Source organism: Panicum hallii, chromosome 9, assembly GCF_002211085.1.
Source record: "Panicum hallii strain FIL2 chromosome 9, PHallii_v3.1, whole genome shotgun sequence".
NCBI classification, from domain to species: Eukaryota; Viridiplantae; Streptophyta; class Magnoliopsida; order Poales; family Poaceae; genus Panicum; species Panicum hallii.
The window spans coordinates 69,665,611-69,685,470 of NC_038050.1; the positions used below are offsets into that span (position 1 = coordinate 69,665,611).

The 19,860-nt window shown below is 47.9% G+C and overlaps 3 protein-coding genes and 1 pseudogene across 3 annotated transcripts; 2 read left to right on the forward strand and 2 right to left on the reverse strand.

Annotated features, from left to right (window-relative positions):
• The first annotated feature begins 337 nt into the window (after nt 1-337).
• On the forward strand, nt 338-1,926 carry LOC112876514 (tryptamine benzoyltransferase 1-like). The gene is made up of 2 exons (XM_025940643.1): nt 338-798; nt 905-1,926. Exons 1-2 carry the CDS (start codon nt 436-438, stop codon nt 1,847-1,849), a joined length of 1,308 nt encoding a protein of 435 aa, XP_025796428.1. The 5' UTR covers nt 338-435; the 3' UTR covers nt 1,850-1,926.
• A 7,012-nt stretch (nt 1,927-8,938) lies between these two features.
• On the reverse strand, nt 8,939-10,916 carry LOC112873402 (annotated as a pseudogene).
• A 4,268-nt stretch (nt 10,917-15,184) lies between these two features.
• Nucleotides 15,185-16,610, forward strand: LOC112877625 (tryptamine benzoyltransferase 1-like). Its single transcript, XM_025941972.1, has 2 exons — nt 15,185-15,553; nt 15,660-16,610. The coding sequence occupies exons 1-2, from the start codon at nt 15,185-15,187 to the stop codon at nt 16,608-16,610; spliced, it is 1,320 nt and encodes a 439-aa protein (XP_025797757.1).
• Nucleotides 16,611-18,819: 2,209 nt separating this feature from the next.
• LOC112876068 (uncharacterized protein At5g64816) lies at nt 18,820-19,803 on the reverse strand. The gene is made up of 2 exons (XM_025940108.1): nt 19,645-19,803; nt 18,820-19,523 (listed from the first exon to the last, which is right to left on the reverse strand). The coding sequence occupies exon 2, from the start codon at nt 19,509-19,511 to the stop codon at nt 19,134-19,136; it is 378 nt and encodes a 125-aa protein (XP_025795893.1). The 5' UTR covers nt 19,512-19,523; nt 19,645-19,803; the 3' UTR covers nt 18,820-19,133.
• Nucleotides 19,804-19,860: the final 57 nt, after the last annotated feature.

A 19,860-nucleotide genomic window follows, 5' to 3' on the forward strand; every position in this document is an offset into this window, starting at 1 on the left:
AAAAGGAATCGCAAGTACAGAAATGGACCTTTCGGCCCGGGAAACAAGCTAGTGGGCTAGTACAAGAAAGCCCATGCGTCGAGCGGGCGCAGCCAAGTTGAGGCCCATTAGTCCCAGGAAATCTGCACCTGTTGACACCATGCGACACCACACCACGGTCCACGGAACCGGGTGATTCAGTCACTCGTGTCGATCGAGAGCTAAGCTCCAGGACTCGTTCAACAATTGCACTCGTTCATTACTGGAAGGAGGCAATGATGACACAATAAACGCCAAACCATTTGCACCAAAACGTACGTGCCATCGTCACGCACTTCGCGTCTATTTATATGGAAGTCTGAGTGCATAGCAGTAGCGTCACAATTCAATCAAGCTGCCTCTTGACATTGTAACTGATTTCCGCAGGAGATCATCACTCACGCACGTAGCAGTAGAATGGAGATCACGGCGGCGATGGTAAAGCCCGTCTACTCCACCCCGCACCCGCTCGCCGGCGAGAAGGTCCCGCTGACCGTCTTCGACCGCGCCGCCTCAGACCTCTTCGTGCCCACCGTGTTCGCCTACCCAGCGCCGGCGCCGTCCAACGAGGCGCTCAAGGAGGGCCTCCGCAAGGCCTTAGCACCGTACCCTCACCTCGCGGGCCGCCTCGCCGTCGACGACAGGGGCCGCCGGTTCGTCCATGTCAACGACGAGGGCGTGCTTGTTGTCGAAGCTGCCCTATCGGCCGACCTGTCCGACGTGATCTCCAACGGCATGCCCGCCGGAAACGTCGACAAGCTGTACCCGACGCTCCCAGAGGTAACTCGACTACTGCTAGTTGCTTCCCTGTCACGTCGCATGCATGATGCATGTGGCATGCATAGGTTCAATTCCTGACGACTTTGCATGTATGGTATACGTACAGGAGAACGTTGGGGCGGCTCTGCTGCAGATCAAGCTCAACCGCTGCAGGTGCGGCGGCCTCGTGATCGGCATCATCTGCCACCACCACGTCGCCGACGGCCACTCCATGAGCACCTTCTTCACCACGTGGGCGAGCGCGGTGCGCGCGGGCAAGGACTTCACCTTCCCATCGCCACCCTTCCTCGACCGAGCGGCGACCGCTGTTCCCCGCGGAACGCCGGCGCCGGTTCTCGATCACTGGTCCATCGAGTTCAACAGAAGTGGTGACGGCCGCAGCTCCAGGCAATACGCCGTCGTGCCCATGGAAAAGATCAAGAACCTCACCGTGCACTTCACGCCCGACTTCGTCGCTGAGCTCAAAGCGCGCGTCGGCGTCCGGTGCAGCACGTTCCAGTGCCTCCTCGCGCACGTGTGGAAGAAGATCACGGCGGCGCGGGGCCTCGAGCCGGAGGAGTTCACCCAGCTGAGGGTGTCGGTGAACTGCAGGAGCAGGGCCGACCCCGCCGTGCCAATGGACTTCTTCGGCAACATGGTGCTGTGGGCGTTCCCGAGGCTCCAGGTCAGGGACCTCCTCAACTCGAGCTATGGCCGCGTGGTCCACGCGATTCGCGACGCCGTGGCGCGCATCGACGGCGAGTACATCCAGTCCTTCGTCGACTTCGGGGCCGTGGCGGACGCAAGCGGCGAGGAGCTCGTTGAGACGGCGGCCACGGCCGGCACGATGCTGTGCCCGGACCTGGAGATGGACAGCTGGCTGAGGTTCCAGTTCCACCAGATGGACCTCGGCAGTGGGCCGCCGTGCGCGTTCCTGCCGCCGGACCTGCCCATCGAGGGGCTGGTGCTCTTCGTGCCGTCCCGCGCAACGAAGGGCGGCGTTGACCTGTTCATGGCCGTCGCGGATTGCCATGCCGAGGCGTTCGAGCAGATCTGCCACTCGGTCGATTGATCAAACGGCTGATTGTGATGACAAATCGTGATTTGCTATATAAACGGAGTTATTTAAAAGGATCCGGCTAATGCGCAGCCTGTTCTTTTGTGACAACCAGAATCATTCAACTTTTATCCAATTTTTTTTGGAAAAAATAACACTGCATCCTAAAAGCACTGTCGCGGATGATCCAGGATCAGAAAAAACAGCATGAAATATAACATGCAGTTTTATTCAAAATGCACATATGTTTAGATACATAACACATGATTTAATCGCTAAGATCTATTGGGCCTGGAAAGTTGATTTGCCTAGCACAGCAGAAAAAAGTTGTCTGCCTCCGTATATCCTTCGATCACAAATTAATAGCAGATGGAGCCAGCCGTACAGACGTGCAAATAATGTACGGTAGGAAGCCGAAAGGATGTACGACGGCAAAAATCGCCATAGATTTCGAGGCGCATATTCGCAAACTAACAGTTTTTTTTCTAAGTTACTTCAGGGAGAGCGGGGCGCTCTCGGGTCGGCGTCGGCCGCCCGTGCAGTGTGAATGTGTGATCATACAACTCCGGTCGCCGGCGGCGAAGCGTTCGGCGAGTCCGCGTCGCCGTCGCTAAATCAACTAACCGATCGCCGATATCGGAGGGGGTAGGTTTACTTGGACCTGCAACAGTACATGTGGCAGAGACGTTCATGACGATTGGCCCCGTTGTTGGACTCGGAAATTTCTGCCACCAATGCGGCCACTAACTAGCCAGCTGCAATGAAAAAGAAATGTACAGTAGTCTTGGGGTGACTTGTGACACTGACACCCTCTGTTTGTGCCGGATCTACAAAGGGTAAAATGGAGAGAGTCTATAACGTGACAAGTGGTTAAGTATCGCTATGCTTACCGCGGGGAAGTGTCGGTCCTCCTCCAAAATTGAGCCAACTGCTGGCTCGTAGCAATTAAGAGATAGCATAAAAATTATTTCTTTAATATCTAACTCTTAGCACATAACTCGAGATATAGACGGACTTGAGCTCACATACTCGGAATACGTGTATAAGATTGACCCTTGATCAATTGAGGGCAGTTCCAACCAAGAAACTATGTAGTGGTGTTTATGATATACCATGTCACATAGACACCATCTAAGAAACTATAAACTCCCAATGCATAATTTATAATTGTGGTTAAAAAATAAATTCCTCCAATGATCTTTCTTCTCTCCCTACCAATCCTCTTCCTTCCCACTCTTTCATTCTATCTTGGTATTTGTGATATCCATTCCAATAGGTTTCATGTAATTTCTTAGACTTTGGGCTTTGTGCAAGAAACCATTTTTTACATAAGACCTAGTTTCTTGGTTTTTTCCTCTCTCTAATCTTTAATTGCATTGCCAAATCAGCAAACTGACCTACATGGTAGCATATTAAATGCTATAGAAACTATCCTAGTCATTGCATTGGGATTGCCTTGATAGCTCTTATCTTTCGTCTCTTTCTCTCTCATCCACCTAGACAAAATATTATATTTTACTTCTATAAGATGCATCATTGGAGAAGACCTAACGTGTGGGCTAGCAATTCCATGACAGAGGGGTTTTCTGCAACCTATAGTTGGTGTCCTCATGTTGAGGTCAAAGAACGCTTTAATTGCTTGTGGACTCTGAGCGCTTCAAGAACGCTTTCAACCCACCTGTCAAAAGCAATGTGAGAAGTCATACGTATGGATCAGGCAGTCACCAAGGGCCGCATCATTTACGTTGAACGACACCAGTTCCTAATGATCAACACCCCTGATGTGTACGTGGGTATTGGATAATGTTACTCAAAGGGCAACAGATGTGTGCATACCCTTCAAGTCCAGGGGTTGTTGGATAGTATATGCTCTTCAGACCCAATTTCTTCGCTGCAGAGGTAGCTGTCTCACCGATGCAAGCGATGGAGCTATTTCAATTATCGATTTTTGAAATCAGCTTTAACCAAGCTCTGCATCACAATAATAACAAAAAAAGACTGAACCATTGAACGACACATAAAAACAAACTGTACCAAAAATGGAATTAATATAGGGAGACTGATGATTCACGGAAAGTCAATACAGGCAGATATCATATTTCAAGTTTCTACTTATGTATATTGGCTATCTAGCATGGCATCTTTTTATAAGGTTAAACTGAGCTTCCCCAAAAGTACTTGATGTTTAAATGTTAGGGTGCGTTTGAATCTCTGGCTAGAACCATTCTAGCTCTAGCGCCTTGCCTGGCCAAATCTTGCGTTTGGATCTGTCAAAAAATTCTAGCTTTTCGGAGCTAGCTAGCCTCCACGGGCAAGCAAAACCTTGCCCAGCGCGGAGAGCCAAAATAGCTCGCTCTCGTCGGCAAGAATGATGAACACGAAGTAAACGTCGTGCAACCGCCTTGCTAGGTTGACTGAACCAAACACCATGATAGAGCAAGCGTGGCTTAGCTGAAACGAGCTAGTTTGCCCAGCTAAGCTAAGCAAGGCTTGTCTGATCGGGGCCGGCTGGAGCTTGTGGTAGGAGAGGGAAGAGGAGAGGCAGACGCTCTGGAAATGGGCCCCACCCCCATTCCCCACACCTTTGGATCTCTGGGCCTGCGGTTCTGCGGCCCCAGCCCGCCGCTTCATTCGGTGTTGATAGTGGGGTTGTTTGGGCTGAACATGGTGGGTGTGAGGTGTCTATTATGGGCCATGAAACGCGTGCTTCTCTTCTTTTATTTTTCTTTGAGAAACGCATTCAGTTTTGGTTGTGTGTAAGACCATGTTAGGAGCGGGAAGACTGGCGCGCGTGATGGAAATTTCTGTCACCTGAAGTATGTGCTCCGCATTAATGGGCCGTGGAATAGCGTGCAGCCCAATTAACGAGATCCTCGTGGCCACTGACCGTAGGTACTGTTATTGCGTGATTCAAATTTATCTATGCACGTATAAAGGCCGACTTGGAACGTAGCGAAACGGAGGCGAAGTGGCCCATTGTGATGGACTCCTGCACTCGGGGACACCTGGGGGTGGGGGGGGGGGGGGGGGCGGGGCGAAGCCCCCCGATATAAGTGGATGAGGGTTTCCATATAGATACCTTTTGTAAACCGCCGTTCGTGATACAGAAATATCATTGTAAATCTTCGGCGTTTGTAACCGTACTTGATACAGTAAAGTTCTGCCGGCTGACGCCCGTAGTTTTTTTTTTCTATCTTGGAAGAGTTTTCCATATTAAATTCTCGTATCTCTTGGGTTGATGGGTTCTTCTTGGTGTTCTTTATCATCTATTTTGTAACAGGTACGACGTGGGTTACGACCGTACCACGACGACTGGTCAGATAGGACTCTTGAGGCGTGCCGCGTGCAGGACTGCACCCAGAAAAAAAAGTGTTTCTCTCTCTCTCTCTCCTTATTTTTTCTTTATTTCTTATTATCCGAGGATCTGAACGAATGTTTCCTTCTCCATTTTCTTTTATTCTCCTTTAGCGATTTTTCCTTCCAATTTTTTACTTTCATTTCCTTTTTCCCTCTAATTCTCACTCATTATACATATTTACTTATTCTATTTTCTCTTTCCTTCCTTTTTATTTTTATTCCCAAATAAACAATAGATAGAAGTTATTAAATTATTTTTCTTCATAATTCAATAAAATGCATAATGTACAAGTACATATTATATGTATATATTAATGTACATTATATATGTATCTCATTATTTATTATATAATTAAATGGGTTTCTATAAAATGACTATTTGTGACAAGTATGGTAACTCATATTCTACACACCGCAATTTATTCATAGTGTTATACCATTTTTTAGACTAAATTGATTGTCTTTAAAAATAATTATCCATGGCGTGGACACATTTATTCTCCATGTAGAACTATTTATTCGCTTGTGGAATTATATTGTTCACTTTGTAGACTAATTTGTTCGTAGTGCTAAATTATTTTTGTTCGTTTTTATAGAGTAAAATTGTTCGGTAATGTTGATTCATTTGTTCGTGGTATTTGCATATATAATTAAATGTTCGTTATGTTCAATTTTTTGTTTGCATCGGTCAAATCTATTTATTTCATATTAAAAAATATATATTTAGAAAAATCTACAAACATAGTTAAGTGTGATCTTGTTTTGAAGATATTTGCATAAGCAATATAATGGTGCATGTTAGATCCGGGCACACGGGACCGTGCACATGGCGTACTTTTTTAGGATAAGGGATGGGATATGACCCACGCTATACATCTGTTATAACTCCTCGTAGTGTAGTAGTATTATTTATGTGATAGTCAAACTAGTCAGACACGGTAAGAAACTACCCGAAAATTACTCGGGTGGGTAGAACTCGTAGGCTTGTACCCGACTAGAACTTCCATTTAAACCTGTCCCTCTAGGCTATATAAGGGCGGACAGGGACCCCCTCCAAATAGAAGATCACCCGATCACCATCTAAGGAATTACAAACCACACAAGACATAGGGTATTACGCTATCGGTGGCTCAAACCTGTCTAAACCTTATGTTTCTTGTATCTTCGAGTTCCTGATCTCGGCGACACTCTACCTACAAACTCACCACCTCGGTGATATCCCTCGGTGGGTGTGGCGGTAAAACACCGACAGCTGGCGCGCTAGGTAGGGGTGTTCATCGAGCATCCATCGGAGAACTCGATGGCGTCTTTTAACTTCACCAGTGCCGTGCTCGAAGAGAGCACAAATTTTATTTTCGGCTCCTGAATTTGCGTCGCCAACGGCTTGGGTGGCTTCAACAGCCACCTAGTTGATTCCAAGAAGCCGGAGATTTCTACATCAACTTGATGCGGCGGCCTTGACGAGTTCATCAACAACCTCGATGAGTTGCTGCTCCCCGATCTAGCCCTGCAGATCAAAAAGATGTCTGTTGTCGATATGACTTCCACTCATGATGCACCAGAACTAGTCGGATCAAACTCAAACCGATCTGAGGGGGCCACACAATCAAGGAACACGAGGTCTAGACAGGTTCGGACTGCCGAGAGCGTAATAACCTATATCTTGTATAGTTTGTTTTTCTTTAAGTGGTGATGGGGTGATCTCCTGTTTGGAGGGGGTCCCTGTCCGCCCTTATATAGCCTAGGGGGACAGATTTATATGAAAATTCTTATCGGGTACAAGTTCAGAAGTCCTACCTGAGTACTTTTCGGACTATCATGTCCGACTAGTTTGACTACCGTATGAGTAATCCTACTATACTACGAGTACTTAAAACAGATGCAGTACGTGTGCCGTGTCCCATCACTTATCCTAGAAAAGTACGCCACGTGCACAGTCCCGTGTGCCCGGATCTGACAGCTTCCCAGAGGTTATAGCGGCTATAGCCAACTATTTTGAACATTGGCTGCAATGCAAGTACTCCATTGTGGAGGGGAGCCAGTATATTAGTTTTTTAATCTTTTTCAGCATTGTCTATTTAATTCTAAAACTTTCATCATAAGTACGTACGCTTTAAAATATTAGTTTGGGAAGCTAATATATTGTGAATGAAGAACGAATGGAAAATATAATGAGCATTTTTAGCTTTGTTAAACTCTGGGCTCCATTGAGCACTATTTTGTCAAATATGCATGAGTCATAAATCATTTATTAAGAATAAGAGTTTGTGATACAAGCATAAAATGTGCAGCCCCTCGGCTCACGCCAAAATTCAGTAAGCATATAAACATATGCTCCACCGAAGAAACAACATCCGAGCCGTTTCGGCGAGACCTGAAAATGAATACTACTCGCATCTTAATTAAACAACCTAAACGGCTCCCTCCTGCCCTGACCCAGAAGTTAAGCATCATGCTTTACAACACTGAATTAATTAAAACAAACTAATAGCGCTTTAGGGCTAGTTTGGAATCACATGGCTAGTCAGCCCCGGGAAGGACACCCCCACGTGGAAAATTACACACTTCCCGAATCCCCCTCCACCGCAGGGAACTATGCTGGCCCTTCCCCCCTCGTTGTTTGGAAGAGATCCTGACGCAAGGGTTTGTCCTGTCCGGATTTTGCAAACTGTCCAGAATACGTGTTTCAGCCTATGCATAAAAACAAAACTGCAACACGGATCAATATATTTAATTCGCAACTGGCTACTGCAAAATGCAACACAGATCAACTGGCAACGGTGGTGTGAGAAGACGAACGAGGCAAGGAGAGGAGCGGCGCTCTGTGTCGCCTCAGGGAAGAGACGCTCGGACCCAAGGGCAGGGGAGGAGCCGCTCCGGGGAAATCGGTCGGGTGGAGCTCCCCTGCTCGACGGGCTCCGCTAATCGGCAAGCGCCCGCTAGCAGGGTTACGAGCACTCAATTCCGGACATCATCCAAAATTTTTTTTTTGAAAGTTTATTTCTCCACCACTTACTATTTTTGGAAAGTTATAACTTGTGTACCTATATCTTGTTCCAGATAACTACTAGATGATATCTTTTTTAGCATAACTATCAGATGATATTCAGCATATCTTTTATGATATGCATTACTTTTATCCATAATTTTTTCCAATCAACCTTTTATAGAATATTTTTTTAACGAATAACTTTTTTCAGCCTACATACTAAAGGATAATCTTGAACATAACTTCCATGTGAATGTTATCAGAAAAACTTCTCACACAACTTCGATACATAAGTTCGCTATACAGATTGTAAGAAATACAAATTCTCGAGATAACTTTTTAGCATACTTTGTATGAAATATTTATCAAAAAAGAACATCTCGAAAACACAACATAAAGAAGGTAAAAAAAGACTGAGAAAAGAAAAGGAAAGAGAGATGAGGAAATTAGAGAAAAGGCAAAGAGAAAAGGGAATGGAACGGTTGAGGGGGGATAAGCGAGGAAGGGGGAGCGCGGCGTTAATTGCTCGTGGACCCATGCACGTGAAGACAGCAACTGAGATCGATTGTTGATTTCATTGCTAGCAAGCGAATGTAGAATTAGCTTTTCGCCGCTCGATGGGTTTCCAAATGCAAGGGAAATTCAGCCGTGGCGGTATTCTGCGCGGGTCTCCAGCCCGGGGAAAAGACTGGGATTCCGACGGGGTTCGGAGTTTCCAAACTGGCCCTTAACAGCAAAGAAACAAACCATATTCCACCTTAGGCGACTGCCCTATAACCGTAGGTTATCTCCAGTTCACGAAGGACGGAAGCAGCTCGATCCTGCACGACGTTCCACGCTTCGTAGACGTGCCGCTCCTCCGTAAGAGTGCTCCCGACGGCGCACCTTGAGCATGTAGATGCCACCCACCATGGCGGAGCTCATGTACGGCCCGGAGCCGGCCGCGTTCACCTCCTCCAGGAGCCTCCGGTTGAGCTCGTTGGCCGCCTTCTCGCCGCCCAGCTTCTCCGGCGACCGGAGCCGGAAGCACACCAGCGCGAACTGCCTCGTCGCCGTCACCTCGAACCTCGCGTCGGCCTTCACCATGCTCTCGAACGACGCGGCCATGCGCACGTGGGCGAGGACGTGGCCGCGCAGGCCCTCGACGCCGTAGCACCGGAGCAGGAGCCACACCTTGAGCGCCCGGAACCAGCGCATCAGCGTCACGGCGGATCTAGGGCCCGGCCACTGTAGGCACTGACCCGGTCTCCGTCACCCGTTGCCATGTCTGTAAAATTTAACGAGCTAAATAGTGCTAGCAAATTACAACGGCAAAAGTATATGTGAAGTTCTTATGTGCTTTGGCCACTACTAAATAGAAGTAAGGCAAGGCAACTACGTTGTACGCGTGTTCAAATAAAATATTAGAGATCAGAAAATTGAAAGAGAGGACTGATAACTGAAATAGGTTTGATTGGTCGAATAGTTAACTCTTCAAATTTGATCGATTATGGCCGCAGCCTTCTTAATCTTCTTCTACCGAAGATGATAATAAAATCATCTTAAGCTTGACCCGGCCGGGCTCCTTCCGATCCCATGTCTGCCACTGGACGGACCAGTCCTTGTAGTCCACGACGTCGTACCCCTCGGCGGCCGCGTGCTTGAGGATTTACTCCTGCTCCGTGCCGAGCGCCGCCACTAGCAGCGACGGCGTCCTCACCCACAGCGTGCAGCAGTCGTTGTTGGCGAGGAGCCACTTGTGGGCGTTCATGCTGAACGAGTCGTGCCGTCGATGGCGATCAGGTGGCGGAACTCCGGGCAGACGAGCGCCGACCCAGCGTAGGCCGCGTCCACGTGGACCCAGGCGCCGTGCGCCGCCGCGACGGCGCGGAGCTCGCCGACGGGGTCCACGGCGGTGGTCTGGGTGGTCCCCACCGTCGCGCACAGGAAGAGCGGGACCAGCCCGGCGTCCACGTCGGCTTGCATGGCGGCATGCAGCTCGGCTGGCGAGAGCGTGAACATGTTGTCGCGGTACGTGGCGATCTCACGGTAGTTGTCACGGTGGATGCCGGCGATGTGCGCAGCCTTGCGGAAGGCAAAGTGGGTCTGGTCGGAGCAGTAGACGACGAGGTCGCCGATCCTCCTGCTGCTACCAATGTCGGCGAGCTTCGAGTCCCTCGCGGCGACGAGGGCGCAGAGGATGGCCTCGCACGTGGTGCCGAGAAGCGTGCCTCCACCGCCGCCGCAGAACATGAGGCTCTCGGGCAAGTGGAGCGCCTTGCCGAGCCAGTCTACGACGACCATCTCGAGCTCCGTTTTGGCGGCCCACGTGAAGGGCACGACGTTCATGCCGGCCGTGAGGGCCTAGCCGAGGGCACCGACGGTGCTGCTGGACGCCGGGAAGTGCGCGAAGTGGCGGGGGCTCTGCCAGTGCGTCAGGCCGGGCAGGATGAGGTCGCGGACGTCCCGCAGCTCCTCGTCGAACGCGTCGGACTCCGGCCGCGACGGCGGGTCTGCGGGGAGCTGGCGGCGCAGGAAGCCGAGGTCGACACTGGGGTGCACGGGGTAGTCTCCCATGCGGGCGTAGTAGTCGGCGATGAAGTCGATGACCTGGTGGCCCTGCCGCCGGAACTCGTCAGGATCGAGCAGTCGGGACTCGGGAGCTCTGTGGCTGCACAGCTCCCGTTTCCACAGGGAGGCGACGCCGTTCTGCGGGGCGCCATTGTTGGCGTAGCCGTGACAAGGCATCATCGCCATATACGGGGTGGTAATTAATAACTTGCAGCGAGTACTGACGATGAACTGGGAGGATGAAGATGAACTATTTATAAGGTCTGATTATTAGCTGCAGCGGAAGTAGGAAGATGCGGCAAATCGAGACCGATGGGAATCTCACAATATAAATTAAATATGATATGATGAACCGTCTTCGTTCACAGCACTTCCTATTTGTATATCGTAAAATTATATATTATTTTGACAAATCTAGTTATGCATCTAAATATATATTCTACGTATAAAATTTTATGTATCTTAATTTACTATAATAAATTATAATTTAAAAAAGAGAAAGTATGTATGTGTGTGTGTGTATATATACACACACACCGTATATCTTCTCTCGAGCCAGCGGTGGAATTCGACACCGTCACCCGTGACGGCCTGGCTCCACGTAACATTTTATTACCTCTCGCCGCTGCACTGCAACTTCCAGCGAGACGTAACGTACTACTAAACGGAACGGGTTGGTGACGTCTCGCAATGCAAACCCTCCGCGGGTTGGTGACGGACAATTAGGCCCTGTTTAGTTCCTGACGTGTAAACGCAAAAAAATTTGCGCAAAAGAATCTTACCAATTTGAAATACTAAATGAAGTCTATTTATAAAACTTTTTGCATGGATGGGTTGTAAATCGTGAGACGAATCTAATGATGCTAATTAATCCATGATTAAGCAATAATTAGCGGATGGTTACTGTAGCATCACTGTTGCAAATCATGGATTAAGTAGGTTCATTAGATTTGTCTCGCGATTTACAGCCCATCCATGCAAAAAGTTCTGTAAATAGACTTCATTTAGTACTTCAAATTAGCAAGATTCCTCCGAAAATTTTACGTTTACAGGTTTTTTACGTTTACAGGGTAGGAACTAAACAGGGCCTTAATCCGTCTCGCAACTCAATCCAAACGGCGCGCCAGCTTTGCTTGTGTTCTAGAATTATCAGATGGTTGAGGAACGATGCCGTGACGACGCAAACCAAATGTTGGAATAATGGGATGGAGAGTTATGAGGTGGTTAATACTACAGTGTATAGTTGAGAAGAATCTTAACCAATTTAAACGGTGAACTGTGTGTACACCACCTGTGAAGTTAGAAAAAAAAAGTGTCGTGCCACACGCGTGCTCACTCGTCGGGCAGAGGCCGTGGGCATGTCGTATGTGCGCAGCAGAGACCAGCAAATATACTCATGAATTGCTACAGGAAGCTATACAAATATACTAATTAGTATATAAATATATATTATACACCATATAAATATAGTACATGTTGGTTGAGGACTTCAGTCTTTTTCTATTTTACTCGACAAATGCTAATTTTAAATAGTTTTAGATTCTTAACTTACGCAACATATGGTCACCTGGATTCCAATTATGACTTCAATTGACGGATCAAGAAATCATTGCTCGCTTTAGTAATAATAGAGATTAAATGAAGCATTGTGCGCATAGAAGTTTGCGTGAACGGGTCTATATAATCTTCTCATCTTTGTGATCCTGCTCGGGATAGCCAGGTATTAAAGATTTTTGGGAGCGTACGACTACGCGACTGCTCGCCCGCTACTTTCCGAAAGTCTCTGTACGACTACTTTCCTGCGAAGGTCGTTCGTGGGACTGCATGGCGAGCATCTTCCTGCAACAACTTTGTTCGGCTACTTCAAGTAAGGTCAAATAGAGTATTTTAAGTATACAGTACAACTCGGACATTCATAACGCACGCACACTCATCCCTACGAACACACGTACACAAACTCTAGCCCTATAAGTATCTTCGAACATATGCAGGTATCACGTTGTTACAAGATCACTGCAATTTATCATAATTAAATTATTAATTCTCAAAATTAAAATATACCGTAAAATCGGTACGCTGTTTATCGCTTTGCTTCCACGGTTTGCGCTCGTCCTGTCCCCTTTCCTCGATCATTTCTCTCTCATCGATCTCTCTCAGCGTGTGAAAGTGCCCCGGGCCGGCAAGATGGGGCTCGACCCAAGACGTCCGATCACAGTCCCATCCCATAGTACAGAAATCATCTCCAACCTGCATATCTCCAGCGAGGTAAGACGCGAGCATCTCCAAAATATTTTTTATATTTTTAGAAATAAAGATTTTGTTAAAAATTTAGCCTCCGGTAGCTTCTTCAATTTGATATCTAAATATAAATCTTCTCTATTTCGAATTTCTCGCTAGTCAAAGATGGAGAGCGAGAATCGCTCTCTACCTATACATAGAAAAGCTGTTGGATAGTAAAAGGTATAGAGAATAAATTTTACTTAAATAACTATTGAAATGATGATTTAGAGAGTAGATTTTAGAAAAGCTATTCAGATGGTGATAAGTGACGTAACCGAGCTAGTCATCTTTAATTAATTTTCTCCGCGTTACACAGAACAAAGTGCCACGTACGACTTCGCATGCAAGTCATCTCGTGGTCAGGCCTGGTAGTAGTGGTAGGTAGGTGTGCCAGATTTTGATTGATTTTGTGCGTGTCAAGAACATCGTCCGTGTTGATCTCGAATTCGCGGCGCAGGCAGCATGCAGGCTGATCGATCCGTGTCCATCGCAAGACCTGAACGCGGCGGCCTGCCCCGTCCCGGCTTAATTCCTGGCTCTCTCCAGGAATCATATATGTCAATAGAGACGGTTCAACAAATAGTCTCTGATGTTTGATACGAGCTAGGGGGGCATGTGTTTTCGCATTCCCACCAACCACATTATTGACTTAATTCGTATGATCTTTCGATTGGTGAGCTAGGAGGTTTGGCAATCTAATAAATGGTTCCAAAATAAATGTTTTGAAAGTTACAGATGCCTTGCAGAATTATATAGCTAGCTGGGTAAAGATAGAAAGATTAACGTGGAGGTGAGAAATGCTTGTCATTTTGGTCGCGCGAGCGCACCAAAAGTATAATCGTGCACTATCATTTACTCTCTCCACCCACAAATATAAGATAATCTCAGTTTGTCTTGAGTCACTTTACTCTACGTTTGACACAATTTATAGAGCATCTATCACATCAATAAAAATACATATTTGGTATCATAAGGGTGTGTTTGGTTGGGCTGTGGCTTTTGCAAAAAATGCTGTGAGCTATGGGCTGTGAAAAAACTGCTGTAGGAAAAACAGAAGACCGTTTGGTTAGAGCAGCTGTGAGCTGTAGGAAACTATGTGCTGTGGATGAAATACCTGTAATACTCTGAAGGTCTGTGGGACTGTCTGTATACCAAACTACTCGTATAAACCTAATATGTTCACTATTTCGCATGTAAATGTATCTTTTGAAAAGGAAACATTAATTTTTCTAAATTTTTCATCCATATGGTCCACATAAATAGAACTGTAGCAATTATACAAGGTAAATGGCTTATAAAATTATGATATATGTCAACATAAGCTTAGTGTTTGACAATTCTGATTATTTTTAGCCGATTCTCTAAGGTGAGTGGTAAGATCTCTGAAGTACCCCTGAGACTGACAATATCTTATTTATTTACTAAATACAAGGAGATGTCAATAATTTCTTTATTTTTTTATCTTGAATAGATATACAATACATTTACAAGAAATTAAAATAATAATTAGCAGCCAATCCATACATCAACTTTGCACTAATGGTCCATTAACATATCTAAAATCTAATAGTGTCGGGGCAGGGCAGCGCGGGGTGGGGCGGCGCCGGGTGGGGAGCCAGGGCGGGGCGGGACGGCGTCGGTGCGGGGCGGTGACGGATCGGGGCGGGGTGGGGCGTAGCGGCGCCGGGGCACCGGGACAAGGCGGCGACGGGGCAGGGCGGGAGGTGCGGGTGGGACGGGGGACGGGAGTCGGACGGGCGGGGGGAATAGAAGCGAACCATTTTTTCATAACCAGTGGCAGGTGGGTAATTTTTTACCCTAAAAGCCACTAAAAGTAGGGGGAGATGTGCTTTTACATTTGTACTGCGTTGAAAGCTGCTTTTGGGCAAAAACATCTACGGCGTTTAAGCCTTTTGGTTGGCTTTTGGCTTTTCGCAAAAGCAACAGCAGGTTGAAAAGCCCAACCAAACGCACCCTAAATATAGTTGTTCTTTTTGTTTCTTTTAATTTTAATTTAGGTAAACTTAGAATATTTTAACTTATAACAAACCGAAGGAGGGAGTACCTCTATTTATGTGGAGTCGATCTATCTCTCGAGCGCACACTACTAACACAATTCAACTAAGTTGCTTTCTTGACATTTAATTCCACTGGCGATCAGATCACGCAACAAAATGGAGATCACGCTGGCAACCACGATGGTAAAGCCCGTCTACTCCACCCCGCACCCGCTCGCCGGCGAGAAGGTCCCGCTGACCGTCTTCGACCGCGCCGCCATAGACCTCTTCGTGCCCACCGTGCTCGCCTACCCCGCGCCGGCGCCGACCAACGAGGCGCTCAAGGAGGGCCTCCGCAAGGCTGTAGCGACGTATCCTCACCTCGCGGGCCGCCTCGCCGTCGACGACAGGCGCCGCCGGTTCCTCCATGTGAACGACGAGGGCGTGCTTGTTCTCGAAGCTGCCCTCTCGGCCGACCTGTCCGACGTGATCTCCAACGGCATGCCCGCCGGAAACGTGGACAAGCTGTACCCAACGCTCCCAGAGGTAACTCGACTACTGCTAGTTGCTTCCCTGTCACGTCGCATGCATGATGCATGTGGCATGCATAGGTTCAATTCCTGACGACTTTGCATGTATGGTATACGTACAGGAGAACGTTGGGGCGGCTCTGCTGCAGATCAAGCTCAACCGCTGCAGGTGCGGCGGCCTCGTGATCGGCATCATCTGCCACCACCACGTCGCCGACGGCCACTCCATGAGCACCTTCTTCACCACGTGGGCGAGCGCGGTGCGCGCGGGCAACGACTTCACCTTCCCATCGCCACCCTTCCTCGACCGCGCGGCGACCGCTGCTCCCCGTGGAACGCCGGCGCCGGTTTTCGATCACCGCTCCATCGAGTTCAACGGAAGTGATGACGGCCGCAGCTCCAGGCCATACGCCGTCGTGCCCATGGACAAGATCAAGAACCTCACCGTGCACTTCACGGACAAGTTCGTCGCTGAGCTCAAAACGCGCGCCGGCGTCCGGTGCAGCACGTTCCAGTGCCTCCTCGCGCACGTGTGGAAGAAGATCACGGCGGCGCGTGGCCTCGAGCCGGAGGAGTTCACCCAGGTGAGGGTGGCGGTGAACTGCAGGAGCAGGGCCGACCCCGCCGTGCCAATGGACTTCTTCGGCAACATGGTGCTGTGGGCGTTCCCGAGGCTCCAGGTCAGGGACCTCCTCAACTCGAGCTACGGTCGCGTGGTCCACGCGATTCGCGACGCCGTGGCGCGCGTCAACGGCGAGTACATCCAGTCCTTCGTCGACTTCGGTGCCGTGGCGGACGCAAGCGGTGAGGAGCTCGACGCGACGGCGGCGCCGGCCGGCACCATACTGTGCCCGGACCTGGAGGTGGACAGCTGGCTGGGGTTCCAGTTCCACCAGATGGACCTCGGCACCGGCCGGCCGTGCGCGTTCCTGGCGCCGGACCTGCCCGTTGAGGGGCTCATGATCTTCGTGCCGTCGCTCGCGGGCATGGCGGTGGGCGGCGTCGACCTGTTCATGGGCGTCGCGGAGTGCCACGCCGAGGCGTTCGAGCAGATCTGCCACTCCGTCGATTGATCAAACCAAACACGTGCTTAATTAAGTGTTGCAATTCATTGTTGAAAGTCGGATGAGAATTCAAAATTGGACCAGCTTGCGATTCAGAAGAGGAGGCATCATCGACCCAACGTTTGGCTATTTTTGTTTTGCTCTCACCTTTTTTTTCACCACATACATAAATGACATAAAATTCATGTCATTAAAAGTATCGACCAGAAAAAGGTGTCATTTTTTTCAATCACAGTCGATTTTTTTTACATCACCCATGTAACATTTGGCCATTTTTATTTGTGCCCAACTTCGAAGTTTCAGACTATGAACAAATTACATGTAATCCGGATCGTTTTGTGTCAGCCAGAAAAGTGATGGCTCCTTTTTTAAAATTTCAACGAAATTTTTGTACACAAAATTTTATACATTTTTCACTTCAAAAACAATTGATTTTATTTTCAAAATAAGCTCAAGGAGACTAAGGGGTGTTTGGTTTGGAGGGACTTATTATAAGCCCATAAGCCCCTCATGTGAGGGGTTTATTATGAGCCCAAAGTGATGTTTGGTTGTAGCAACTTATAAAAACTACTGTAGTTGTAGTTGGTAATGACCTTTCTATCCCTCATTAATACCCCTATAATTAATGCCCCTACAAGTGAGGGAGATAAGGGTAATGGAAGGAAAGAGAGGATATTTTGGTGGGATCCACAGAAAATAAATCCCATAAGCATCTTTATAAGCCTTTGCCTCTATGTTTGAATAAAAAAAAACTTATTAGAAGCTTATTGGTAGGACTTATAATAAGCCCCTCCAAACCAAACACCTCCCTAACTGGATGAAGTAGGCAGAAAAAAGAAATTTGGCTGGGCTGATTCTGTCACGTAAATGAGCTGAATAGAGCGCGCAAAACAAAAGACGAGCAACATTCGGTCCACGAGGGCCGCTGCTTTTGGAATTGAAAAGGAACATTCCGAAGGAATGCCTCCCCTTTAGGAGCTCTCCTGTGGTTGCATTCGTTACTCAACTGAAACTGGACCAGTAACACCAGTGATGTTCTTAGCTTAAATAGTGAAGGGTAAATGGCTGGCACTCGAAAATAAAAAACAGTTAAGTGTAAACATACAGCAGTGTCAAACAAAAAAAAAAGGGAAAGGTGAAGGGTAAAATATCTGTCAGTGTGCAACATACAAAACGAACAACCCTAGCAAGGAGCAGAACTCAAAAATTAATTCATCAAAACACATCAATTCTAAGAACGAAGACATGAGGAGGTCAACATTTCATTTCGTGCAACCAGCCGCTTAGATTATATGATACATCACAAATCATGATCTGGTATCAACCAATCATCAATAACTTGCATGATTGTCTCATCTAACTAGCTTCCACGAACTTCCAAGATTGGTGCATTTTCTTTCCAAACCTGCACTCCCCAGTTCCCGAACAGTACCCATCTCTACTCTTCCTACGCACTCCCTCATCCCATGACACTAGTTTGTCTCACTGAAATTGCTTCGAAATTTGAGTTGAGACTCCAAATGAAAATTCGAAACTAGATCAATAACATCAGTGCTGGAGAAATGCGGTACAGAAATCTAATGCACCGATAATGTCATTTGGATGCCCAATAAAAATAGATATGTAATGCACTAACTATGAACATCATACCAGAAAGCACATCTGGTAATCAGGCGAACCCCCCAAAAAAACTCTTGGCAAGAAGACTGAATACAGCATACACATACATCTCTCTTATTCTGTAACCCCTTACATGAGAACCTATCGTCGTTCTGCACACTCCATTCAAAATTTTATTATGTAACCCCTTACATGAGAACATATCGTTGATCTGCACACTCCATTTTCAGTACCAAATATATGAACTTCTCTATACATTATACTATTGTTTCAATCTTTGACTAGCATGGACCGTATTTTATCTTCTTCACGTTCTTGGATGTTTGCACTTTGCAATAGAAAGAAGAAACTCCAGCAAGGGACTAATCTCTCGCAATGCTCACAACTTTTAACTCAATGAAACCTTAGAAAAAAACACCTCTAAGATTTAGTATATGAAGCTCACAAGTATTTCAGAGTTGTCAGCTTAAACTGTGAAAGTGCAACATCCAAGCCACCACCACCCTAGCAAGGAGTGAAGCTTAATTTAATTCATCACAAGACATCAACTCTCAGAAGACATAAGTATTCTACTGGAATGAGATTGAGATAAAAAAAAAAAACTTCATGGAAACACATATGTAGCTCAACATTTCATCCTAGGAGCCAGACAGGTTCTATTATGCGTCAACAATCAGGATATGGCACCTAGCAATCACAATCAGTACAGAGAAACATTTTCTAAAGAGGAAATGCGCAAGAGCCAATAGAATGGACGACATAACAAACAGGACCAGCCACATTCACTGATTCGTTGAGATATAGAAATGATAGTTATCATTGTCTGAATTTCCTCAACCATGATATGGATAGAAGCAGGGAAGAGCCTGACGGGTGGTACCTAAGGAGCGCAGCACAATTGCAAGATTGCCACTACATGAGGGTTGAGGAGAGCTTGAGGCACTCGCTCTGGCACCTCTTGAGGCAGACATCGTTCCAGTTGGGCACCTGGTGCTGGTTGACGCAGACGGTGCGCGCGCAGGCGTCGGCGCAGGCGTCGAGCTCGGAGACGCCGCAGACGGTGACGCAGGTCTCCGGGATGGGGTCCTTGGAGAAGGCCCCCACCTTCTTGAGCATCCGCTTGGAGGTGCAGACGCGCTCGCAGACGAAGACCTCGTCGGAGCTCTTCTCGCGGCCGCGCGCCGCCTTGAGGCGCTGCTCCTCGTCGCGGCGGCGCTTGATGCGGATGAACTGGCCCGCCACCAGCGCCGGGACCGCCGCGCCCAGCAGGGGCCACCACGCGTCCACCATCGCCTCGAGAGCCTGCGCGGAAATCGGGGCTGCACGGATCAGATTTGGCCGAATCCCCCACAAGCCGCAGAGATATATGAGGAAATCGTGAGGCGAGAAGGGGTGGAAGAAGTGGAGAATTGGGGAGTGGCACCTTGGGTGGAACCGATTGCTCGGCTAGACGTCGTCGCGTGAAGGAGAGGAGGGGAACCGGTGGAGGGAGGCGAGGGTTTTAGGCGAGGACGACGAGGGGGCGACGCTCCCTTCCTCCAACTCCAATCTGTTGTGCGGAACTGCGGGGTGGGAGTGGGATATGGTGGCTGCAGTCGGTGTCGGGCTTGAAATGGGCCGAAAGTTTGACCGTCTTCAT